Source organism: Myotis lucifugus, unplaced genomic scaffold (genome assembly GCF_000147115.1).
Source record: "Myotis lucifugus unplaced genomic scaffold, Myoluc2.0 scaffold_278, whole genome shotgun sequence".
NCBI lineage: Eukaryota > Metazoa > Chordata > Mammalia > Chiroptera > Vespertilionidae > Myotis > Myotis lucifugus.
This window is the reverse complement of record NW_005871326.1, coordinates 977,150-1,000,696: the sequence shown is the minus strand read 5'-3', so window position 1 is coordinate 1,000,696 and position 23,547 is coordinate 977,150. Positions and strand designations below refer to the sequence as shown.

At 39.7% G+C, this 23,547-nt stretch overlaps 3 protein-coding genes across 9 annotated transcripts in view; 2 read left to right on the top strand and 1 right to left on the bottom strand.

The window, feature by feature from the left end:
* The window catches only part of ARID4A (AT-rich interaction domain 4A), a 76,140-nt gene extending 63,902 nt beyond the window's left edge, over window positions 1–12,238 (top strand). The window contains exons 25-27 of one of the 2 annotated variants that reach the window (XR_002831843.1): window positions 7,014–7,095; window positions 7,276–7,358; window positions 12,190–12,238. The gene's annotated coding sequence lies outside the window, so the exon portion shown is untranslated. Of the gene's footprint in view, window positions 1–7,013; window positions 7,096–7,259; window positions 7,359–12,189 lie in introns of both variants that reach the window. The other variant, XR_002831842.1, reaches the window with a different exon arrangement.
* Window positions 5,622–13,876, top strand: TOMM20L (translocase of outer mitochondrial membrane 20 like). Of its 2 annotated transcripts, none has more exons than XM_006099575.3 (5): window positions 5,622–5,783; window positions 5,916–5,959; window positions 7,014–7,095; window positions 12,190–12,332; window positions 13,706–13,876. In XM_006099575.3, the coding sequence occupies exons 1-5, from the start codon at window positions 5,648–5,650 to the stop codon at window positions 13,757–13,759; spliced, it is 459 nt and encodes a 152-aa protein (XP_006099637.1). In that variant the 5' UTR covers window positions 5,622–5,647; the 3' UTR covers window positions 13,760–13,876. The 2 variants fall into 2 exon arrangements, with proteins under 2 accessions (XP_006099637.1, XP_014320572.1); XM_014465086.2 differs by lacking the exon at window positions 13,706–13,876 and adding an exon at window positions 7,276–7,358 and having other exon boundaries at window positions 5,627–5,783; window positions 12,190–12,325.
* Window positions 13,666–23,477, bottom strand: TIMM9 (translocase of inner mitochondrial membrane 9). 5 transcript variants are annotated; one of them, XM_023763238.1, is made up of 7 exons: window positions 23,354–23,477; window positions 22,945–23,128; window positions 21,675–21,704; window positions 20,102–20,190; window positions 15,951–16,015; window positions 15,326–15,421; window positions 13,666–14,327 (listed from the first exon to the last, which is right to left on the bottom strand). In XM_023763238.1, the coding sequence occupies exons 5-7, from the start codon at window positions 15,987–15,989 to the stop codon at window positions 14,193–14,195; spliced, it is 270 nt and encodes an 89-aa protein (XP_023619006.1). In that variant the 5' UTR covers window positions 15,990–16,015; window positions 20,102–20,190; window positions 21,675–21,704; window positions 22,945–23,128; window positions 23,354–23,477; the 3' UTR covers window positions 13,666–14,192. The 5 variants fall into 5 exon arrangements, with proteins under 5 accessions (XP_023619006.1, XP_014320574.1, XP_023619007.1 ...); XM_014465088.2 differs by having other exon boundaries at window positions 22,945–23,462; XM_023763239.1 differs by lacking the exon at window positions 21,675–21,704 and having other exon boundaries at window positions 22,945–23,462.
* Between the last annotated feature and the right edge of the window lie 70 nt (window positions 23,478–23,547).

Genomic DNA, 23,547 nt, shown 5'->3' with positions numbered 1-23,547 from the left:
GAATAGACCTGAGGCCAGGAGCCAGAATTATACAGGCATTGCCCAAACCTGCCCCTACCCACCTCTGTGTTTTGCTCCTTCTGTTCCCCCCATAATTCTGATCCTTATTTGTCCAGAGCTATCTCAGCAGCTACTTTTCCATGAAGTTTTGCTGACTTCTCATTATCACCAGAATATCTCCTGTTGGGCTCTGATAGCATTTTCAATCTTTATTATTTTCCTTGACAACTTACCTTGTATTATGCTACTTATGCATGTGTCCTATTATCCTACTAGAGGCCCGGTGCACAAAATTTGTGTACGGGGGTGAGGGGGTCTCTCAGCCCGGCCTGCACCCTCTCGTAATCTGGGACCGCTGGCTCCTAACCACTCGCCTGCCTGCCTCATTGCCCCTAACTGCTTGCCTGCCTGTTTGATTGTCCCTAACTGCCTCTGCCTGCCTGCTTGATGCCCCTAACTGCTCACCTGCCTGCCTGATTGCCCCTAACCACTCTGCCTGCCTGCCTCATCGCCCCTAACTACTCACCTACCTGCCTCATCGTCCCTAACCACTCTACCTGCCTGCCTCATCGCCCCTAACCACTCTGCCTCACGCCCCTAACCACTCACCTGCCTGCCTGCCTGATCACCCCTAACTGCTCGCCTGCCTGCCTAATCACTCCTAACCGCTTCTGCCTCGGCCCCCGCTGCCACTGCTTCGTCTGGAAGGTCATTTGGCTGTCCAGTCTAATTAGCGTATTATACTTTTATTATTATAGACTAGATGTTTAGTTTCTTATGTCCTCCTTAGTCACAGTTGTATCCCACAAAGTGTCTGGTCCAGCATCTAACACATAGTAAAAATGTCAAAAACTTGTTTACCACCCTAGCCAGTTTTGCTAAGTGGTTAGAGTGTCAACCTGAGCACTGAAGAACTCGTTTTAGAATCTGGTTAAGGGCACATTCCTCAGTTGCAGGCTTGATCCCTGGCCCCCTGGCCCATACAGGAGGCAATCAATTGATGTGTCTCCCCTCTCTCCCACTCTCTCTAAAAATCAATGGGGGAAAAAAAAATCCTCTAGTGAGGATTAAAAAATACACACCAAAAACAACAAGTGTTTACTTATGGTGAGAAAAATTACTTTTGAATTATTAGTTAGTTTATTTATTTATTTATTTACTAATGATCCTTATTTAACAGTTCTTTTTACCAAGATTTGAATATACACTTCACCAAAGAAGACATAATGATGGCAAATAAGCACTTATAGTGTTCATCAAGAGAATGAGAAGACAAGCCATAAACAAGAGAAAATATAAAAAATCTGATTATTTTTTAGTCTCTTTGGGCTGCTCTAACAAAAATACCATAAACTGGGGGGCTTATAAACAAACATTTTTCATAGTTCTGCAGGGTGGGAAGGTCAGATCAAGGTGCCAACATGGTCAGGTCAGGGCCTTCTGAGGGAGAAGGAGCTAGGGCCGTGGTCGGCAAACTGCGGCTCGCGAGCCACATGCGGCTCTTTGGCCCCTTGAGTGTGGCTCTTCCTAAGCCTTAGGAGTACCCTAATTAAGTTAGTAACAGTGTACCTACCTATATAGTTTAAGTTAAAATTTGGCTCTCAAAAGAAATTTCAATCGTTGTACTGTTGATATTTGGCTCTGTTGACTAATGAGTTTGCCGACCACTGGGCTAGGGAGCTCTGCAGGGCTCTTTTCAAAGGACACTAATCTCAATCATGAGGGCTCCACCCTCATGATGTAATCATCTCTAAAAAGCTCCACCTCCTAATACCATCATGGAAATTGGGGGTGGGGGGAGACAAACATTCAGACCATAGCATGCTATTATCCAAAATATACAAAAAAAAAATTCTAAATGCAACAATAAGAAATAATACAATTTAAAAATGGGCCAAAGACAGACACTTCACCACCAAGAAGATAGACAGATGGCAAGTAAGTATGTGAAAAGATGGTCTACATCATATGTCATCAGGGAATTGCAGATTAAAACATACCACTACATACCTATTAGAATGCAAAAATTCAAAACACTGGTAATACCAAGTGCTGGTGAGGATGTGGAAGAACAACTCATTTACTGCTAGTGGAATGCAAAAAGCACATCAATTCGAAAAGCAGTTTGGCTATATTTTTTTACAAAACTAAACATACTCTTAGAATATGATCCAGCAATCATGATCCTTAGTATATCTGTTGAAATGAGTTGAAAACATGTGTCTACACAAAAACCTACACACAGATGTTTACAGCAGCTTTATTCAAGGTTACTAAAACTTGGAAGCAACCAAGATGTCCCTTCAGTAAGTGAATGAAAAAACTGGTACATCTAGACAACAGGATATTACCACTAAGAGAAATAAACTATCAAGTCAAGAGAAGACATGGAGGGACTTAAACGCATATTACTAAGTGAAAGACGCCAATCTGAAAAGACTCCATACAACATTCTGGAAAAGGCAAAATTATGGTTACAGTACAAAGGTCAGGGGTTGGGAGAGGGAGAGATTGGATAGATGTAGCAGAGTAAAACTTCTGCATAATGTTATTCTGATGGGCATATGTAATTATACATTGGTCAAAATCTATATATATAAAAGGCTAATATGCAAAGTGTCTCCTCAGGAGTTTGACCTGGAGTTTGATCACTCGCTATGATGTGCACTGACCATCGGGGGGCAGTGCGGAATGAAGGAAGGCCCTGGCCGGGGAAGAAAGGTCCCAGCCAGCAGTCGGAAGGCATAGGCTGGCAGCCAGAAGGTCCCGATTGGCCCTGATCGCTGGCCAGGCCCACGGACCCTAGCTGTGCACGAATTTTGTGCACCAGGCCTCTAGTCATATATTTGCATAACATCAAGAGTGAACCTTAATGGCCCTAGCCAGTTTGGCTCAGTGGATAGAGTGTCGACCAAAGGGTCCCAGGTTCAATTCTGGTCAAGAGCATGTATCTTGGTTTCAGGCTCCTCCTGACTTGGGCCCTGGTCCTGGTCGGTGCTCCTGCAGGAGGCAACCAATTGTGGTTCTCTCATATCGATGTTTCTCTCTGTCTTTCCCTCTCTTATACTCTCCCTAAAAATCAATGGAAAAATATCCTTGGGTGAAGATTTTTTTTAAAAAGTGAACCCTAATGTAAATTATAGACATTGGGTGATAATGATGTGTCAGTGCAGGTTCATTGATTGCAAGAAATGTGCCACTCTGGGATGTTGGTGGTAGGGGAGGTTGTGTGTGTGGGATCAGTATATGGGGGCCCTCTATACTTTCTACTGCACCTAAAACTTCTCTAAAAGAATAAAGACTTTTAAAAAGGTGTTCAATATTAGCCTTTAGGAAAATACAAGGTAAAACCACAGTGATTATCCTCTGTATGCCTACTGAAATGCTAAAATTGAGAAGGTTGACCATACCAAATGTTGGCAACAATATGGAGGAACTGGAACTCTCATATATTGTTGGTAGGAATGCAAAATGGTTTAATCATTTTGGAAAGATGTTTGACAATTTTTTTAAAAACTAAATACTCCTACCATATGATGCAGCCATTTCACCTTTAGGAGTTAAGAGAATGGAAAATATTTTATCCTTATAAGGACTTGTATGCAAATAGTTATAACACCTTTATTTGTAATAGCAAAAAATGAAACAATGTCCCTCAACAGATGAATGGTTAAATACATTGTAGTATGTCCATAAAATGAAATGCTACTTACCAATAAAAAATGTACTACTGATAAAACAATATGGATGACTCTCAAAATAATTATGCTGAATGAAAGAAGCCAGACAATAAAAGAATACATATTGTGTGGTTCCATTTATACAATAATTTAGGAAGTACAAACTAATCTATAGTGACAGAAAGCAGGGATGGTGGAGGAGGTGAGGAAGAGTGGAAGAAGGGACTAAAAAGGAGCCTAAACAACTTCTGGGGGTGATGCATATGAATACTACCTTAATTGTGGGAATGGTTTTAGGGATGTATACATATGTCAAAATGTATCAAATTGTACACTTTAAAAATGTACAATTTATTGTATAATAGTTATATTCCAATAAAGCTGTTTAAAAGAAAGAGCTATTATCCAGCTTAGAACTATGCTTTTGGGACAATTGTTAATGCTTTCTCAATTTGAAAAATGACCAAAGCTTTTTAGGAATTCTGATCACCCAATTAGCAAGAGTGGTGTCTATGTTTGAGAAGAAAAATACACACTTACCATAGAAACTTGCCTTAAAATTTTTCAGTTACTTACCCACATTGTCTCTGTGGCAATTTCAGTTTGAGTAATCTGTTTATTTTTAATCGCTGTAATTATTCCCTGAACACCCACCTTGCTTCAGTTTCCCTGGCCCCATCCCTCTCCATGTACCATAGAGATTAACTATGAATTCGTTGAAAATAATGGATGGGAAGGGGCAAAAGGGCAATAGTGGTTTTATTAGAAGATAAGACCAGTCAGCCTAGAAGAATATCCTTTGGAACCAGGCTAAATCCATCACTAAGATTCTGAACCCAAAACTCCAAGATCACCAGTAACACTGGATTCCGATGCTGTCCTCTATTTTTGTGTTTACCATCAGGTTTTGACAATAGCTCGAGTTCCCAACTATAAGACTGAGTCATCGTAGGAAGAAAAAACATACAGCAGTCAAGAAAACAACTCACATCTGCTAACTCAAACTGTGAGGGCCTGGGCTGCTTCTCAGCCCCGACTGTAGTCACAGCAGTGATGAGCACCTTGCGATGCACACTCTAGCAATATCATTAAATCTAAGGAGCAGCTGAATAACCTAACAAAAAAGATAAACTTTCATTTCTTAGGTCCTTACATAGCTTATGCCTTTCTCTTTGGCTTAGTTTAAATTCAAAACTCTGATATTTGGGGTAAGGTCTTACCTTCTTTCTGCTGTGTCTGCTGAATAAGGCAAATATTAGGAAGAAAAGCATATAGGCCAGCAAGGATGATGGTTCTCTCAGAGTTGGGTTTGCTACAGGAGCTTTGGCTGTCAGGGTCAGCTCAGCAAATTAACGGTGGTTTTTTTGTTTGTTTGTTTTTTTCTAGGCTAAATGTTTTTGCTTCAAAATTCCTTTCTTCCAGTTTTTGAGCTAAGGTGGCTGGGTACTTTGGGCTGCTGGGTCCTTTCAGGTGATAAGGGAGACCAGGTTGAGGAGTACGGCTAGTGCTCAGGAGCTCCCCGGGCAGTTCTGTAGATGACGACCAAAGTTTTGCATCAACTTAAATTTGCAGGTGAGGGAACACAGTCCTAAGGAGGATCCAGTTCCCCAGCTAACCAGATTGCTGACATACTGTGATTTGCCTGACTGGGTATCATCGTGGGCACAGGGACAGGGGTGGGGTGTGTTGGGTAAATGGGGTTCAGAATTTGGTGCAACAGACCTAGGTTTGAACAGAGCTCTGTTGCTGGGTGGCGGTGAGATCTCCCACCCAGGTCCTCTGGGACCCTTGGCCTCCTCCTCTGTCCGCCAGCAGCGGTGGTGCCAGGCTTCGAAACCTGTCGCCCTGCGCACTGGAAGCCCGGAGGCCGGTATGGGCGCCGCGCCGACGCCCCCTGCCGGCCGGCCGGGCTCCCCGCGCTCGCTGGCCCGCGCCCAACGCTCCGCTGGTGGGACGCCCGCCGCCGGATGCCCTGCATCCGCACCCTCCTTGGCCTCCTGGCGGCCCTGGCGTCCTGTGGCGCCGTCGCCTTCCTGGGCTACTGCGTTTACTTCGACTGGAAGCGGCGTGGCGACCCCGCCTTCAAGCGCCGCCTGCGGGACAGTGAGTGCGACGGCGGCGGGGGCGTGGCCCGGGCGGCAGGGGGGCCGGGGTGCCGCCGCTTTGGAGGGGCCCGCGCGGCGCACACCGGCGTCGGGGTGACTCCATTCAGCACGTGCCATGTTGTCTTTGCAGAAAGAAGAGCCCAGCCTCCAAAGGCTGATGGACCCGGCGCCCAGGTGAAGAGCTTTAGCGACGCCCAGGTGGCGTAGTGAGTAACCTGCCCGCAGTGCAGGGCCCGGCTCCGATCGGGGTCTCGGCTGGTTCCTGAGCTGGCACTTCCGAGCCCACGTGGAGTTCAGGCTTAGTTTTTATTGTCGCTTACAAAAGAAAAAGAAGGAAGAACCATTTGGGGTTATGAAAAGGCAGCTATACAATAAACGTTGTAGGAACAATTGCTTCAAACAATTTCTTTAAAGTATGTTTTTGTTAATTTCAGAGAGGAAGGGAGAGGGGGGACTAGAAACATCAGTGATGAGAGAATCATGGATCGGCTGCCTCCCGCACGCCCCCTACTGGGGATGGAGCCCACAACCCAGGCATGTGCCCTTGACTGGAATCAAACCGTGACCTCCTGGTTCATAGGTGGATGCTCAACCTCTGAGCCAGGCCAGCCTGGTGCTCACTCTACCTTTAAAGACCAGCCTGGGCATGGTTCCAATGATGTGGCATCCTGTGACCCTGGTCATGTTCATACCCCAGGCTCCAGCAAACCACAGCAACCTTCCAACACCCGGCACTGCCAACTCCCCACCAGCTGTTTCCCAATCAACAAGCAATGTTAATACCCAGGCAAGGGAATAGTTTTGCAACATACAAAGTAATCTCTGTTATAGTTAATTATAGTAAGATGTCTGATATGTGTACTTAGTAAGCCAAGTAAAATATGGATGAGTTATTACAAGCATCTCAGCCTAATTTGGATATGCCATGCATTTTTTTCCCTTTTTTTAAATTTTATTTTATTGCTGACAGTATTACGGATGTCTCCCATTTCCTCCCCCTTTACCCCCACCACCCAGCCTCTCATGTATTTTTTTTTTTATGGCCTGAAATAGTAATTCCATTTTAAGAAATTGGTTTAAATAGTATAAAGAATAACTGCATTTGTCATACTTTGGATTTAGAAACTAGGTTTAAGAAGTGCATTTTAAAATAAAAACTAAATAATTTTGATTAGTAAGCATATCCCTCAGATTCATTACTCATTGTTAAATATTTTGTGAATCGTAGCAGTGGGATCCAGCAAGGAATGAAAAGTTGCAAGAACTTTTTCTGCACGAAGTACGAATGGGAGAGCTTTGGCTATCTAGAGGTAAGAGCATAAACATTCTTTTGTAAGCAGTTCTTTATGATAATTTGTTCATTTATTGATCAGTATATGTATGTTAAGTAACTTAACTAGCTAGATGTGTTAGTCAATGTGCTTCAGTTTAAAGAGAAACTGTCCCAGCATTGTCACTCCATCCCACTTGCCAGCTCCAATGTGTTATAGTTAGTGTTCCAGGTTACGTTGCAGTCTTGGAAGTGCCGATGGAGAAGCAAAGCCAAATGCTAGAACACCTCATCTATCATCAGGTAAAAATTTAGTAAATGAATTTTCCAAATGGGTACTTGTGTGAACCAAAACTTAAAAAAGTTTTTAACTGCTTTATAAACATTTTCCTGCCTTCTTATAAAATACTTATTTTTTAGGGTAAAGTCATTATGAATATCCATTCTTGTCCTGTCTAATGTAGTGATGCCTGTAGGGAATACTTTGCTTTTAATAGCCATGACCTAGCTTTTGAAATATAATTTATCCCCACCCAATTCCAGCTTTGAGAGAAAACACAATATTGTCAGGTAAAATGATGGTAGATAATATCAGTATCGTATAAAATATCTATATATATAAAAGCCTAAGCAACCAAATGACCTGACAGTTGACTGGTTGCTATGACAAGCACTGACCACCAGGAGGCAGGTGCTCAATGCAGGAGCTGCCCCCTGGTGGTCAATGCACTCCCACAGTGAGGGAGTGCCGCTCAGCTGACCAATGGGCACCAGATGCAGGGCTCATGGACTGACTGGGCATGAGCCTGCAGCAGGCGCATCAGGGCTGGGATGAGCAGGGGCGGCAGGCAGGAGCAGCAGGCAGTCCAACATCCCTGAGGGGTCCCAGATTGCGAGAGGGCGCAGGCCAGGCTGAGGCACCCCACTGGTGCACCGGGCCTCTAGTTGTATATATAATGACCATGTTTTTACTCTGGTGTTGTACCCTGGAAAGGAAAATGTTTTTTTTGAGCCTTATCTAAGGGAAAAATGATGATGCTCAATAAACAAGCATCACACCCCTTTATATGTCATTTTTTTCAAGTGTTATCAATTCCCCTCCATATCACAGTACCTGTACCTGTTTTTGCTTCTTTTGTCACCCCTTTATATGTCATTTTTTTCAAGTGTTATCAATTCCCCTCCATATCACAGTACCTGTACCTGTTTTTGCTTCTTTTGTCTTTTTTGAAAAGATTTTGTTTTTCAACCTGTATTTATGAGGATAGCATCCTCTAGGATTTATAAAGACAAAGAGGAAGTCAAGATTCTGGACAATTCAGAGCAATACTAAAGATTTTAACTTTAATCGGTGGCTTAAGAACAATTTTTAGATAGGTTTATAAATTAACTAAAAATATCTGTTAAATATGAATGACAAAATGAATAATTAGAACTGACAATGGTAGAAGCAGGAGTGATTTTATACAAAGTAATGAAGTGTAAGTTTTAAGGACCTTCATTTGTATGGGCCTCTTTGAAGGTGCTGGGAAGGATCCTACCAATTTTGTATTCAAAATTTTATATTTTCTTTTTTAATCCTCACTCGAGAATATTTTTCCATTGATTTTTAGAGAGTGGAAGAGGGAAAAACAGAGAAACATTGATGTGAGAGAAACACATCAATTTGTTGCCTCCTGCACGTGCTCTGACCAGGGCCCCGGCTAGGGAGGAGCCCGCAACCTGGAATCAAACCCGGGACCCTTTGGTCCACTGATGCTCTACCCACTGAGGCAAACTGGCAGGGCAAATTTTTTTTATTTTCTTAAACAGGGTCCCCCAAATTATATAAACTAGGGGCTTCATAAAATCTGGATTAATCCCTAGATATGGATATTCCCTCAATAAAGGGGCAATTAAAATAGAGCTTGTCAGCTTTAACATTTTTCAATTGGGATAATATAAAATAAATATGGAGAGGAAAATTCTGAATATTAAGCCAAAAGAAAAAATAACAATTATTTTTTACATTCTATTTTTATTCACTATGTTTAAGAGCTATCATGTATTAATTTAGACTGAGATGAATGTTAGATATTAAATTGATTAAAACAGTAATTGCAAACTTGTGTATTTAAATTTTTCCCTCTCAAAGGTAATAGCATTAATTCTGTGAACCCCTAAATTGGTTAATTAGCTCTTTAAGGGTTACATACTTTTACTGTATTTTACTTTCAAAGCAGTTCTCAATCTTGATTGCTTATTCTTTAAATCCATCAAACCCCAAGCCAATTAAATCAGAATCTCTGGGGGTGGTACCCAAGCATCAGTATTTGTTAAACCTCCTGGTTATTATTTTTAAAAAATATATTTTATTGATTTTTTACAGAGAGAAATAGAGAGTTAGAGACATTGATCAGCTGCCTCCTGCACACCTCCTACTGGGGATGTGCCCACAACCAAGGTACATGCCCTTGACCGGAATCGAACCTGGGACCTTTTAGTCTGCAGGCCGACGCTCTATCCACTGAGCCAAACCAGTTAGGGCAAACCTCCTGGTTATTACAATATAAATCCAACACTGAGAACCAGTATTGTAATGCGATAACCTTTCACCCAGTTTTCTGTAATCTTTTTAAATTTTTTCCACTCCCCTCTATACCAACCCCAATTTTCATGACTTTGTTGTCAGGTAGTCTAGTTCTATAGCATCTCAATTGTGGTTATGTCTGTTTGGGACCATAGAACAATGATTTGATTGAATTTAGTGGTTGACTTAACTAATCATATTTTTTTTGTGTCACATTAGCTCCATCAACTTAAGATCAGGCACTATTGTATCTTTTTCTTTAAAAAGCTCAATACATTAAAAACATTTAGACTTAAAGTATTTTCATAAAGCTGTAATTGTATTAATTTAAAATAAACCGTACAGCAAAGTACTTCATTTAAGAAATAGCTTCTTTTATTTATTGATTTTAGAGAAAAAAACACACATTAATTTGTTGTTCCATTTATTTATGTATTCATTGGTTGATTCTTATATGTATCCTGACCTGGGATTGAACCCACAACCTTGGTGTATTGGGACAATGCTCTGGCCAACTGAGCTACCCAGCCAGGAACAAGAAATAGCTTCTTTAAATGCCTAAGAGAAGTTACAAAAAACCCAGCAATGAGGATTTCTTAAGTTGAAAATGTAAAATTAGGTGTCTATAGACACAAAATCTTAAGTCCTAAAATCTATGTATGGATAAGGCTTACTTTGTCTATGTCATATCTTTCATATATATATATATTATATAATTTTTTTTTTTTTGGTGTGTGTGTGTGTGCCTAAAAATATTTCTATTGACTTTTTAGAGAGGGAGAAACACTGATGTAAGAGTAGATCATCGATTGGCTGCCTTCTGCATGCCCCCTACCAGGGATTGAGCCCTCAACCTGGGCAAGTGCCCTGACTGGGAATCAAACCAGCAACCTTTCCCATACACAGGATGATGCCCAACTGAGCCACCCCAGCCAGGGCATATTTTAAACTTAATATACATCTTTGGGGAGCATTTTTTTCCTGTCCATTATGCACTTTTCATACAACCATGTAGTTCAACCAAGAAATGAAAAATTCATTTCCATTAATAAGAATCTAATATATTTAACTACAGACTATATTTTATTTCCTAACTAGTTATATATTAAATGTCAAAATTTCAACTTGTATCCTATATAATAAAAGCTAATATGCAAATTAACTGAACTGTGGAATGACCAGTAGCTATGATGCCCACTGATCACCAGGGGGCAGGCGCTCAATGCAGGAGCTGCCCCCTGGTGGTCAGTGCGCTCCCACAGGGGGAGCTCTGCTCAGCCACAAGCCAGGCAGTGCAGCGGTGGTGGCGGGAGCCCGTCTCCAAGGCAGTGCTAAGGATGTCTGACTGCTGGGGAGCGGGCCTAAGCCATCAGTCATAAATCCCGAGGGCTCTCAGACTGCGAGAGGGTGCAGGCCGGGCTGAGGGAGCACCCCCACCGCCCCCTTACCGAGTGCACCGGGCCTCTAGTTATTACATAACACCAGAAGAGAGGCAGCATACTGTAGTCTCAAGGTTCGGAAAATTAGGTTCTGTTACTAATTCTGGCATTAATTAGCTTTGAAACCTTAAATCATTTCACTGATCTTTGCCTCAGTTCCCCAAAACAAGGAAGTGAGACTGATTCCATGTTCTAACTTAAAGTCTGATTAATTTTTAGTCTTCACAAATTTTCATTCTTACTTTATAGCCAATCATCCTAAACTCAATTTAAAACTTTACTTAGAGATGAAAGTTTTTTTTTTTTTAAATATATTTTATTGATTTTTTTTTACAGAGAGGAAGGGAGAGAGTTAGAAACATCGATGAGAGAGAAACATCAGCTGCCTCCTGCACATCTCCTACTGGGGAGGTGCCCACAACCCAGGTACATGCCCTTGACTGGAATCGAACCTGGGACCTTTCAGTCCGAAGGCTGACGCTCTATCCACTGAGCCAAACCGGTTTCGGCGAGATGAAAGTTCTTAAATCTCTTAATTTCTTCCCCTGAATATGTAATTCATGTTACACTAAATCTTGTTTTAAAAATGCTCCCCAAAGATTTTTTAAAATTATCATTTAGCCAGAAAAACATGTTTTATCTACAATTTCATCAGCCACACACGTAAAGATAACAGAACACAACCTTTAAAAAAAAACTCAATACCTACCTCTTACAGGTATTCATATTTCAGCTTGACCTCAGTGAATCTGGCAGGTCAACATTTCCTCCCACATTTATATCCTTTATGAGGCTTGTTTGCATAGCCTTTATCTTTTTAAAAATGTTTTTGATTTTAGAGAGAATGGGGGAGAGAAACATCAATGAAAAACATTGATTGGCTGCCTCCAGCACACCCCCTACTGGGGATCGATCCTGCAAACTGGGCATGTGCCCTGACTGGGAATCAACTTTCGACCTTGTGGTGCATGGGATGACACACAAGCAACTGAGCCACACTGACCAGGGCAGCCTTCATCTTGATATGCTTTTAAAGTTTTAATACTTGGTGCTTTCTTGGTAATTTGTATAATGTATACTTTGCAGAATATTAAAATTTTGCTCTGAACTTATCAATTTGTTTCAGGAGAGCACAGAATGGGGGTTGAACATCTCAGCAATGCCCTTTCAATGTGTGGGCAACCACGGGAACTTGTGAAGGTTTTTAAACACACACTCCCTCCCAAGGTATTTGAGATGCTGTTACATAAAATTCCCCTGATTTGCCAGGTGAGCACTTATTTATCTTTGTGAAATGGGCAGAATAAACAAATTGGGCTTGGATACACAGAAATAGCAAAGTAGATGTGTGAATGGCCCAAAGTTTTAAATGAGTAAAATCTGATTTTTTTATTGCCTTTCTTGCCTTAAGGTGAAACAAGCCAATTCTTTCATGTTCCTTTGACTATAATGTATTATATATTTTGTTGAGAATTGTTTCAGCATTTCAATTTTAAAGATAGCATTGTTAACATTTTGTCTTTGTACTTTCAAAGATACCACAATTATTGACCTACTGTACTGTCCATGGAGGCCTTTAAGTTAAATGGTAATTGTTATTTAAATGTCCTAGTGCAGTGGTTCTCAACCTTGACTGCACATTAGAATCACCTGGGAATCTTTTTAAAATCCTGATTTCTGGGTCTCATCCTCCAGAAATTCTGTTTCTTTGTTATGGGGTGGGGCCACAACATTAGTAACAAAGAAACAGAATTTCCGGAGGATGAGGATCAGGATTTTAAAAAGATTCCCAGGTGATTCTAATGCGCAGGCAAGGTTGAGAACCACTGTCCTACTGGCTTAAAAATTAGATGTAACATAGAAAACAGTAAATTATCAAAGCAGAACACTTCTACTTTCCATTAGTATGACAAAACATAGATATCACGTTGGTAAGTTTAAACATATAGGCTAATCAGTGTTTTCTAAAGTATAACTTGAGATTGATATCAAATGAAATCCTTTCAGAAGCTAATTATTAATAGGTATTAGTCCACTTACATTTACCAAACTGCTTGATATGCTTATGGATCAACTAGAATTTCCTAAAAATGCTTGGATTTTAGGACTCATTTAGCCATAAGACACTACTTTTAACTTTGGTTCACTTTTTATTACACTAATCACATCATGGCTGAGAATACACTATGACTGACTGAGAATCATTGGTCTGACTCAGAATCATTCATGTTAGACTCCCAGCTTTTGAACAAAACACACATTCCACTAGACTCGCAGTGGTTCTCAACCTTCCTAATGCCGCGACCCTTTAATACAGTTCCTCATGTTGTGGTGACCCCCAACCATAGAATTATTTTTGTTGCTACTTCATAACTGTAATTTTGCTACTGTTACGAATCGTAACGTAAACATCTGATATGCAGGATGTATTTTCAGGGGTTGCGACCCACAGGTTGAGAACCGCTGCTAGAGCCTAACAGTCAACTCAAATATTCCCAACCTAGTCTCAGATGGGTTGTTTCCTGAAAATATATGGAAATGTAGCTAGAATAAGAATGTGTAATGCCCTCCCTGACACAGAAGAGAGGCAAGAAAAGGACTGTGCATTGAAATGATTAGTAACTATTTTATGTATTTACCAGCAATTTGAGGCAGACATGAATGAACAGGAATACTTGGAAGATGATCCTGATTGAAAAAACATTCAACGTATCCAGTCCAGTCCGAATACTATGTTATGATATAGCATAAACAACTGCGCAGTGATATTTCCATTTATTTAACTTTTAGAAATAAAAATTGTTTCTATCTCATTCATGATTTTGCTTTAAAATTAATAGTCACTATTGAAGAAATAATGGTTTATTTTTCTAATCAAGTGACTAAGCTCCTGAATCATAAGGCCTCAACAAATGTTGCATCTTACATGTTGATTGGACAGTAAGACCTTCTATTTTGATTATCCCTGGTAAATAGCAATTTTGTTTCTCCAGTGGTTTCCATTTGCCAGTCATGACAGATGGTTAACATGGTGGCTACTGCTTTCAGGGGATTCTATCAGATGAATCCTCAATTCCAGTGCAAAGCTATTGGCAACCTTTCAGGGAAAGTCCACCCCTCAGGACGTCTCTATCGTGGCTGGCCAAGGAGTCCTGCTTTGGCTGCCAGGGCTTCATTCTGCTGAATATGATATTCCTGAAATCTCATGGATATTCTTTGCGTCATTTTTAAATATTTCTGTAAGCAATGTTCTGAACAGGTGGTCTAGAAATAGAGAGAAGATGGAAGAGGCAACACAGAAATATTAATTTGAAGAAAAAAAAAGCATGTATTCTAAAAGACCAACCAGTAGGTACTTTTCTTTGAATATATCTGAGAATTAAATGGTATTAATAAGTAGCAGGTGACCATAGCTTTCAACTGTTAATATAAGAGGTATTACATTTTGATACCTACAGGTCTGTAGGCACTAAAAACAATGGTAAGTCCCTGCTATCTGGACTAGATTTTCTGCAGGTGTGTTTTAGTATTAACTGAAAGCCCACATTCCCATTCCCTTATTCTGATTATTAAAATGTAGGCCCAGTACAACTTTGTTCCTTTTTAATGAGAAATTCCATTCTTAATATTAAGTTAATTTTCAACCTTTTACTTTTTTCCAGTAAAAATATTACATTTAGCATCTATTAAACATTGTCATTTATTTAACAAGTACTTATTCATTGCTGGTTAAAAGTTAAGATCTTGGCATGAATGTTTTCAGTATTCTTCCACTGGAAGAAGTTATGTCACTTTAAGCCAATACATAAATGTTTTGATGAGCAGATTAAAAGTTATAACTTCTAATAGGATTGGGTTTTAAGAGTCTATCTATGCAATATGAGCGACCAAATTCGAGCTCTAGTTTTTCCAAAGTTACCCTGAATTCTCAGGGTCAGATAGAAAAGCCATGTCAAGTTTCTCTAGCTAGGTCATCTTAATTGAAAGCTAATTACTAAGACTGCAATGGAACAATAATTCAGCAAGCCCCAGGCATCTTCTCTAAAAAAGTCTGCCTTGATTCAATGTGACTATCATATTAAATTTGTCATCACTAAACTCAATGTTATGGGTCCTTGGCTGCTTTAGTTCCTCCAAGCAATGGAGCATAAAGGCAGGAAAAATTCCTGTAATAACTAGGAACAAGCAAAATGCTTAGGGGGATTGCTTTTAAGTTGCTGATCACAAGCTTAGAGAATTTTTAGTGGGTACACTTTTCATACCTCTTCAGGTTTTACTTCTCTTGTTGTGAAGTCTTTAACACAGTCCAAAAAGCAGGTTTCTGTAAGTTTATTGTAGGTTCCAAGAAATTCTTTAAACTATAAACAAATAAGGTATTTTTAAAAAACATAAATAAGGTGTTAATATTTGGTGTTTTAGAAAAATGTTTGTTGCAAGTATTACAGAAGTCCCTTCCCCCCCAACACTGACCCTCTCTCCACCCTGCTCCTGCCCCCTCCCCAGGTCTTCCCCGCATTACTGTCTGTTCGTGGGGTATGCCTATAGGTATATAAGTTCACTGGTTAATATTTGGCTTTTAAAACAAAAATGTTCTGAAACTTAACTGAAGTTTGTATTTTAGGTGAAATGTCCTGTAATATTTGAAATCAAACTTTTGCTAACTTAAATGGGTATACTATGATCTATGTAATATGAGCTACAAAATATAGTCAGATTTTCTGATTGAATATTCTTTCCTGGATTACCTGAAAATTAATATTCTTCATTTAATATCCAATTTTGGAAATGAAAGATAAACCATTATTTTGTGAGATCACTGACATGGTTGCATTCAACAGTGCCTTAAATTGTTTGCCAAATGTCTTTTTCTTAATTATAATACCTTACCTGTTTTATCTGATCAGATTCTGGAATTTGTGCAGCCATATTCTTTCGGTACCTTTATTAGTCACCTGATTTAAAAATAAAAAACGTTTGTCAACCTATAAACAAATATTTTATTTAAAAAAATGTTTTTTTTATTGATTTTAGAGAGAGAGGGAGAGGGAGAAAGAAACATTGGTGTGAGAAACATCGCTTGATCATCTGCTTCCTGTATACTCCCTACTGGGGACCGAGCCCAAAACCTGGGTATAAGCCCTGTTTGGGAATCGAACCAGTGAATTTTTGGTACATGGGACAATGCTCAACCAACTGAGCCACATGGGCTACAAATAAATGTTTTTAGGCTACTTGAAGAGTTAGGTAATCAAAACAAGAATAGTTTATGAAATAGAACTGAAACAAGTCTACCTGAAATACCACATTATTCACATTTTATCAATTTCTAACCATGTATGTAATTATACACCACTCCCCCAATTTCCCACATCATTAATGACAACAGAACCATAAAGTTTAGAATTAGATTTTTTAATGCTATTACCTGTGGGACCCAAAGACCCTGTCTATCTAAATCTTTAGTGGGTTACTTTTTTTGTTGTTGTTAATACTCGCCTGAGGATATTTTTTCCATTGATTTTAAGAGAGAGAAAAAAAGAGAGAGAGATCAATGTGAGAGAGAAACACATTGATTGGTCTCCTCCCGCACAGGCTGGGATAGAAATCTGCAACCCAGGTATGTGTCCTTGAGTGGGAATCGAACCTGAGACCCTCTGTCCAAGGGCCTACACACTCTAATCACTGAGTGGCTAAATCTCCAGTTTTAAGATGAATTGCCCTGCTACTGTGCAGAAAAGCTACTTATTAAAGTTCCATTCCCAGTAAGGTTTTTTTTAAAGGAATCTGAAAATTATTTTTTAGCTAATCCTCACCTGAGGATATTTTTCCGTTGATTTTTAGGGAGAGTGGAAGAGAGAGGGAAAGACAGAGAGAAACATCGATGTGAGAGAAACAGAAAAACATTGGTTGCTTCCTGCACCAGCCCTGACGAGGGCTCAGGCTGGGGAGGAGCCTGCAACCAAGGCACGTGCCCTTGACCGGAATCGAACCCGAAACCCTTTGGTCCAAAGGCCGACACTCTATCCACTGAGCCAAACCAGCTAGGGCCTTAGTAGGATTCTAAGGGAAAACAAGAGATCTCTGTTGTCTTCTATAAGTACTTCAGTTAACTATTCCATTGGTTGCTAATGTAACTTTGACCTGTGCTACTAATGATCCTTTTACCTTCTCTATGCAAATGCAGAGTACTATTAATTGTTAACAAACACTATCCTAACTTATAAATCAATAACCCAAATGAGTTCTAATATACTTTAAAAGGGAGTTATAGGAGTTGTGAAGTCTGAAATTCAAAAAGGGCAATAACTGTAACAGAAACTTCTAAACATATGACACTTATGATCTAACTTGGGGGCAACAGAGAAGTGAAGATAAGGAAGTCAAAAGCCTTTCTGAATTCCTGGGATTTTCAATATCCTAAATGGAGGGCCCAGGCTTAGTTAATCCAGAAATAAGAATGTATCACATTATTTACTCTATCTGGCTAGTTCTAAAATGGAAGAACATCTCACATAAAGATTTGTATAAAATAAGATGGTTTAAAATAGAAATTAAACAGCATGTAAAGAAAGAAGCAAATACAATCTTGTACACTGTAGACTAAATGAATTTTTATGCATTATATTTAGCTTGAATTTCCTAATAACCAATGCAAAAAAGATAAACTGGATGTATAAGTCATTCTTATTGACTCATTATTATTTGAAGTGGCTCTGAAAAGCATGACGTTTTCATGAAACTAGGAAACTCAAAGTGCTATCATCATGGAAAAAAAATAACATTCTCACTTGATTAACGAATATAATTGATGGTAATTCCATTCTAGTATTTCCAACCGTGTATACATCTTCCACTCTTTTGCATTTATTCTTTTCTCCTCTTTTTTTTTAATATTCTATAAGTTAGTGAGGATACAATCCATACTTATAGAACATTTCAGCCAATACCACAGAAGGCACATTTTTATCAAGTGCCCACTGAACCAATATCCTGGGTCATAAAACTAGCCTCAACAAATTTAAAATAATTTAAATCATTCTAAGTGTGTTCTCTGACCACAGATGAATCAAGCTAGAAATAATTAACAGAAAGAGAACAGGCAAATTTCCAAACATCTGGAAAATAAACAATAAATTTCTAAATAATCCATGGGTCAAAGAGGAAGTCTCAAGAGGGGGAAAAATCAGTGAACTGAATGAACTGAAAATACAACATATCAAAATTTGTGTTAACAGAGCTATATCAGTGCCAAGAGAACAATTTATAGCATTAAATTCATACATTAGAAAAGAAGAAACCTCTCAAATCAAAGATCTAAACTCCTACCTAAAGCACCTAGAAAAGGAGCAAAATAAACCCAAAGCATGTAGACAGAAATAATAGAACAGAAATAATAAAAATGAAAACATAGGCCCTGGCTAATGTGGCTCAGTTGGTTGAGTATCATTCCATGCACTGAGAGGTTGCCTGTTCGATACCCAGTCAGGGCATATGCCCGGTTGCGAGCTCCATGCACAGTAGAGGGCGTGCAGGAGGCAGCTGATCCATGTTTCTAGCTCATCTCTCTCTCTCTCTCTCTCTCTCTCTCAAAATCAATAAAAACATACTTAGACCCTGCAGACGTCAAAAGTGTAACGAATTTAGTATTATCCTAATATCAAAACCAGACAAAGGCAGTACATAAAACTAGAGAAATATCCCTCATAAAATAGACCTATATGTCCTTAACAAAATAATAGCAGATTGATATTACTCTGCTGACTATCCTCTACTTGCCCCTTAGTATACCTAACTCATGGTGACGAAAGATGGTTATTTGATAAGACATAGATATGGAGTGCCTCAATGGTGTTGGTATGAATCTTCTTTATTTATAATTATTTCCTTGGCATTATCTTTTTAAAAATATATATATTTTTATTGATTTCAGAGAGGAAGGGAGAGGGAGAGATAGAAACATCAATGATGAGAGAGAATCAGTGACTGGCTGCCTACTGGGGTTTGAGCCTGCAACCCGGGCATGTGCCCTTGACCAGAATCGAACCCGGGACCCTTCAGTCCACAGGCTGACACTCTATCCACTGAGCCAAACCAGCTAGGGCTTCTTGGCATTATCTTTTAATGTAAAGTTTTTAATATATATATATATATATATATATATATATATATATATATATTTTATATATATTCCTTAAAATGAAATAAAGTTTTATCATATTATAAAAGTAACGTAATATATTTCTTGAGAATTTGGAAAAATAAAAGAGAAATACTTTACTCAAAAACCACTAAATTAACATTATGGTTTCCTTTTCTCTAGAATCATTCAATTATAAACTTTTCAAATATTGACCCAGACCTACAACTGAACTCGAGCTAACAGTCAGCAATTTTCTTATGTCTGCCTAAATCTCTACAGCTCTTCTCTGTAGTCATAAATAAAGGCATACTTTTTATTGTGCTTTGCTTTATTGCATTTTTTTACAAATTGAAGGTAAGACCCTCCACCAGCAAAAGGATTACGACTCCCTTATTGCAGTGGTTTGGAACTGAACCTGCAATCTCTGAAGTATATCTGTATCAAGGTTATGGTATACATAACTGTAGGCAACTGTTCCTAGGAAATACTGAAGGTGATTGATTTGCAAATTTACTTGCTATCTGGTGTCTTCTAAAGTCAGCCTTCTCTTTTGCAGTTATTTAATCATAAATTATGCTGATTGACAAACTCCAACAAGCCAAGCAAATCACTGATAGTGAAAACAGGCAGCAGCAATGTGGCTGCCCTTTTATTTGGTCCTAGTTTCCAGATATTACAGCAAATGTTTATTATTATAGAGGCAAACATCTGCTGAGGAAATTACCTTTCAATTATACCCCTGAGACCTGGAGATGGAGGGAAGGGATAAGAGTTCCAGAATCTCTGGCTTAGGTCTTAGGAATGATACAGCAATGTTATTTTTTGCCAAACACAAATATGTCATAAAACCGGGTAATTTAAAAGTAAAGGGAGATCTTATCAGTCATCAAGCTCAAACCTTTTCTGATGCATGAGTTTCCTTTTTGTTCTGGAAAAGTAGTTGTCCAACTTTTGCTTGAATGTCTCCAGTCAGGTCTTATTTCTTATCTGAAAAAATGATGGGATTACAATGACTGGGGAGACCTCTTCAAGCTCTAATAGTTGAGAAATCTAAACTTCTGTTGGCTAAGTCATTTTTTAAAAAGCCTCTTCCTTAGGTTTTTTGTGATCATTTTGCAATATATACAGATATGGAATCATTATATTGTACATCTGAAACTAACAATGTTACATAGAAAGAAAAAAGCCTCTTCCTTTTCAATATGTGAAATTTAGTTTCCTCATTCTGAGGTTACAAGTCTTTAGCATATGTTACTATATATATTTAAAAAATACATCATAGTCTGCCCTGGCCAGGTGGCTCAGTTGGTTGGAGAATGGTCCCGTGTACCAAAAGGTTACAAGTTCAATCTATGGTTGGGGTGTGTACAGGAGGGGATGGGCAATTCATCCCTGTTTCTTTCTCCCCCACCCTTCCTCTCTCTTTCTAAAATAAATAAAAACATATCCCTGGGTAAGGATTAATAAACAAACAAATATAATATTCTTATCTTTCCAGGTAGTAAGTATGTCCAGGTGAATATCAAAGAACAAGCAATTCCCAGAAATTTCTGAATATTAAAAAGAAATTAACAGACTAACCAGGATATGATGGAGAAGTCCACCATTTCTTTTTTAGAATCATATGCAGATTTGTATCAGGCCTGAAGCCAAATTTCTAATTCTGTAAAAATAGTTACAGCAAATGATTCTTCTGATGTATTTGGCCTCTATCACTAACATGGCACTTACATGATTGGTACTGGTCATTGATACTCTTGTGATTCAGGCAAGGATTACAAATTGATCATAAAACCACTAGGTGATAGGTTCCTGGGAAACAGGATATATTCATGCTCTCAAAACATCTCCACAGGTTACCAAAGGAAAACTGTCCTCCTATATTGTAATGACCTGGCAGTCACCACCTTAATCAAGTGATTATACCTAGCATCACCTCTGTGGTATTCTCCCCAAAAATGGATGATCTGACTCTGATCATGAGGGAATAATGAGGAAAAGCCACCATCAGGGACAATTTGTAAGACCAGAGGTCTTAAAAAAAAAAAAGTCAGGCCCGTCCTGTGTGGCTCAATGTTTTCAGCATTGAATCAGGTAACAATTCAATTCCTGGTCATGGCACATGCCTGGGTTGTGGGCTTGATCCCCAGTAGGGGGCGTGCAGGAGGCAGTTGATCAATGATTCTCTCTCATCACTGATGATTCTCTCTGAAATCAATCAATAAAAAAGGTCATAAAGAAAAGGGGTACAGGGCTGTTCTAGATTAGGACACTACAGGGTCATGATAACTAAACACAGTGTGTGAACTTTGGATCCTGAATTAAAAGGAAACATTTTTGAGTTAAAAAAGACATTCTGGGGATATGTTACCATTTTAGGTGTGATAACCTTATCCTGGCTATGTAACAGATTGTTAAGGTGATTCATGCTGAAGAAATTAGAGTTAAAGGTCATGATGTCTGCAACTTACTTGCAATGGTTCAGCAAAAGAGTACTGTATCTATGTATATAGAGTGGAAAAGAGACAGCAAATAAGTAAAAATATTAACAATATTATAACAATAAAAAACCCACAATCTTGTGAACCATATTTTTTGTCCCAGGGCTATCAGTGTCTTTTATTTTGATAGGTCAGATGTTTAAATTGATCTGAATTAACTTGTTTGGTTGATAGGCTTTAACAGGACTCTACCACATGTTCCTTTCCTTTAGATTATCTGCCGCAGGTTTAGGAAGTTAATGTCTGATTAAATAGCAACTCATTATATACCACACCACTCCCACAAAAATTCTTTCGAAAGATTACTGTCTATTGCTTTCGGGTTTAAAGGTTGGCCTCAAGACTTAAAGCACAATCCTCTGAGCACTGGACTAGATGGGGGGAGGGGGGCCAAGACTTCTTGGGTTTCAACCCAATCAACTTGTAATGACTGCTTATGGTCACACTTTAGAGACTAGAGGGGAAAGGTTACTTTATTTCACATCTAAGTTACATTTAGAAAATAAAGGAATTAAATCATCTCCAAAGCTCTGACACTGTCACTTTATCTTTTAATTTTCCCTAAAACAAATTGTGAACAAGCAGGTACTACCTGTGAGCCCAGTAATGAAGAGGGAAATGTAACTGGAATAAGACATAATCTGCAAAGAATAATTAAAAGGTTCTTCAAAGCCAAGACCCCAACGTCCCTTTTAATTCTAGGATTTCTTCTATGAAAGCTGAACTGTAAAAAATTTTTTAAAAATGTGTTATTTAGCTTTTACAACAGATTACATTGTTTGGCTTTGATTCATCTTTTTCTAAAGCCTCTAGTAATGCGTAAAGGGGGACGTCTAAGTAGTGCGTCCTTGAAAACGAGCAGATCAGATAAAGGTGCTGGGCCTGTTTTGTGTCCAGGGAGGCCGGTTCAATTAAAGGGGGGTCTCCTGCCTGTTAGCTCAAGGTCAAGGAGAGGGTGCCTTCCAGCCTGACTCGTAGTCTCGGAACAAGACCCCGACTGCTGCAGCCCAGTCTGATGTGCCTCGGAGCCTCCAATTACGGGCCTCGCCCCAGTGACACGGACGTCAGGCAGGTCTCAAACCCGCTCGGAGACAGCAGGACCCGCTGCCCGGCTCCGCAGCCCCCCGCAGCCCACGAGGATGCGGCGGCCTCGTTCAGAGACCCACCGCCTTTCCGGAGCGTAGCCTGCCGCCCCCCGCCCGGGAACCCGGGATTCCGAGGGCAGAGAAAGAGGTCATACTTAAGCACAGGCTCTCGCTTCCGACCACAGTACGAGGCTGGGGGGGCTGCGCTGCCAGTCGAGTCCGGGGGCGGAGGGTCGGGGTCACGGCGGGTGCCGCCGCCGCTGGATGCAGAACACGTGGGAGCGGTGATGTCAAATACCCCTTAAACCCTTGGACGCCGATTCGTTATAACGAGGGGAACTTGAGAGAAAAAAAAAACACACGATATGACCCTGTAACTCCGAAATCCTCTGAGAATTAATTTTTGTGATTGTCTCCTTAGACAATGCTCCCTGTTCTTGATTTCCTCGCCACTAACTATCCCGAATCTGCCGAAACTGTTTGAAAGACTAATTTACTTTGCGTCCCTAACGGTCTCCAGGAGCTACGCTGTAAACATTCCCTAATGAGTGCGAGTGGTATTACCAGTTCGGGAGCGCTGCTGGTGTTCAACGAGTCTCTTGGGTTTTATCCAATATTTAAATCCTTTGGGGCAATGTACTGCCTTAAAACGATCCACACCTGTTTTAAGCCTTTTACGTTGGGCGTTTGTTTCCACCCGGAAAGGGATGGAGGAGCACCCGGGAGCATTGAGCCTTCTGGTTGGCTGTTTCGGACAC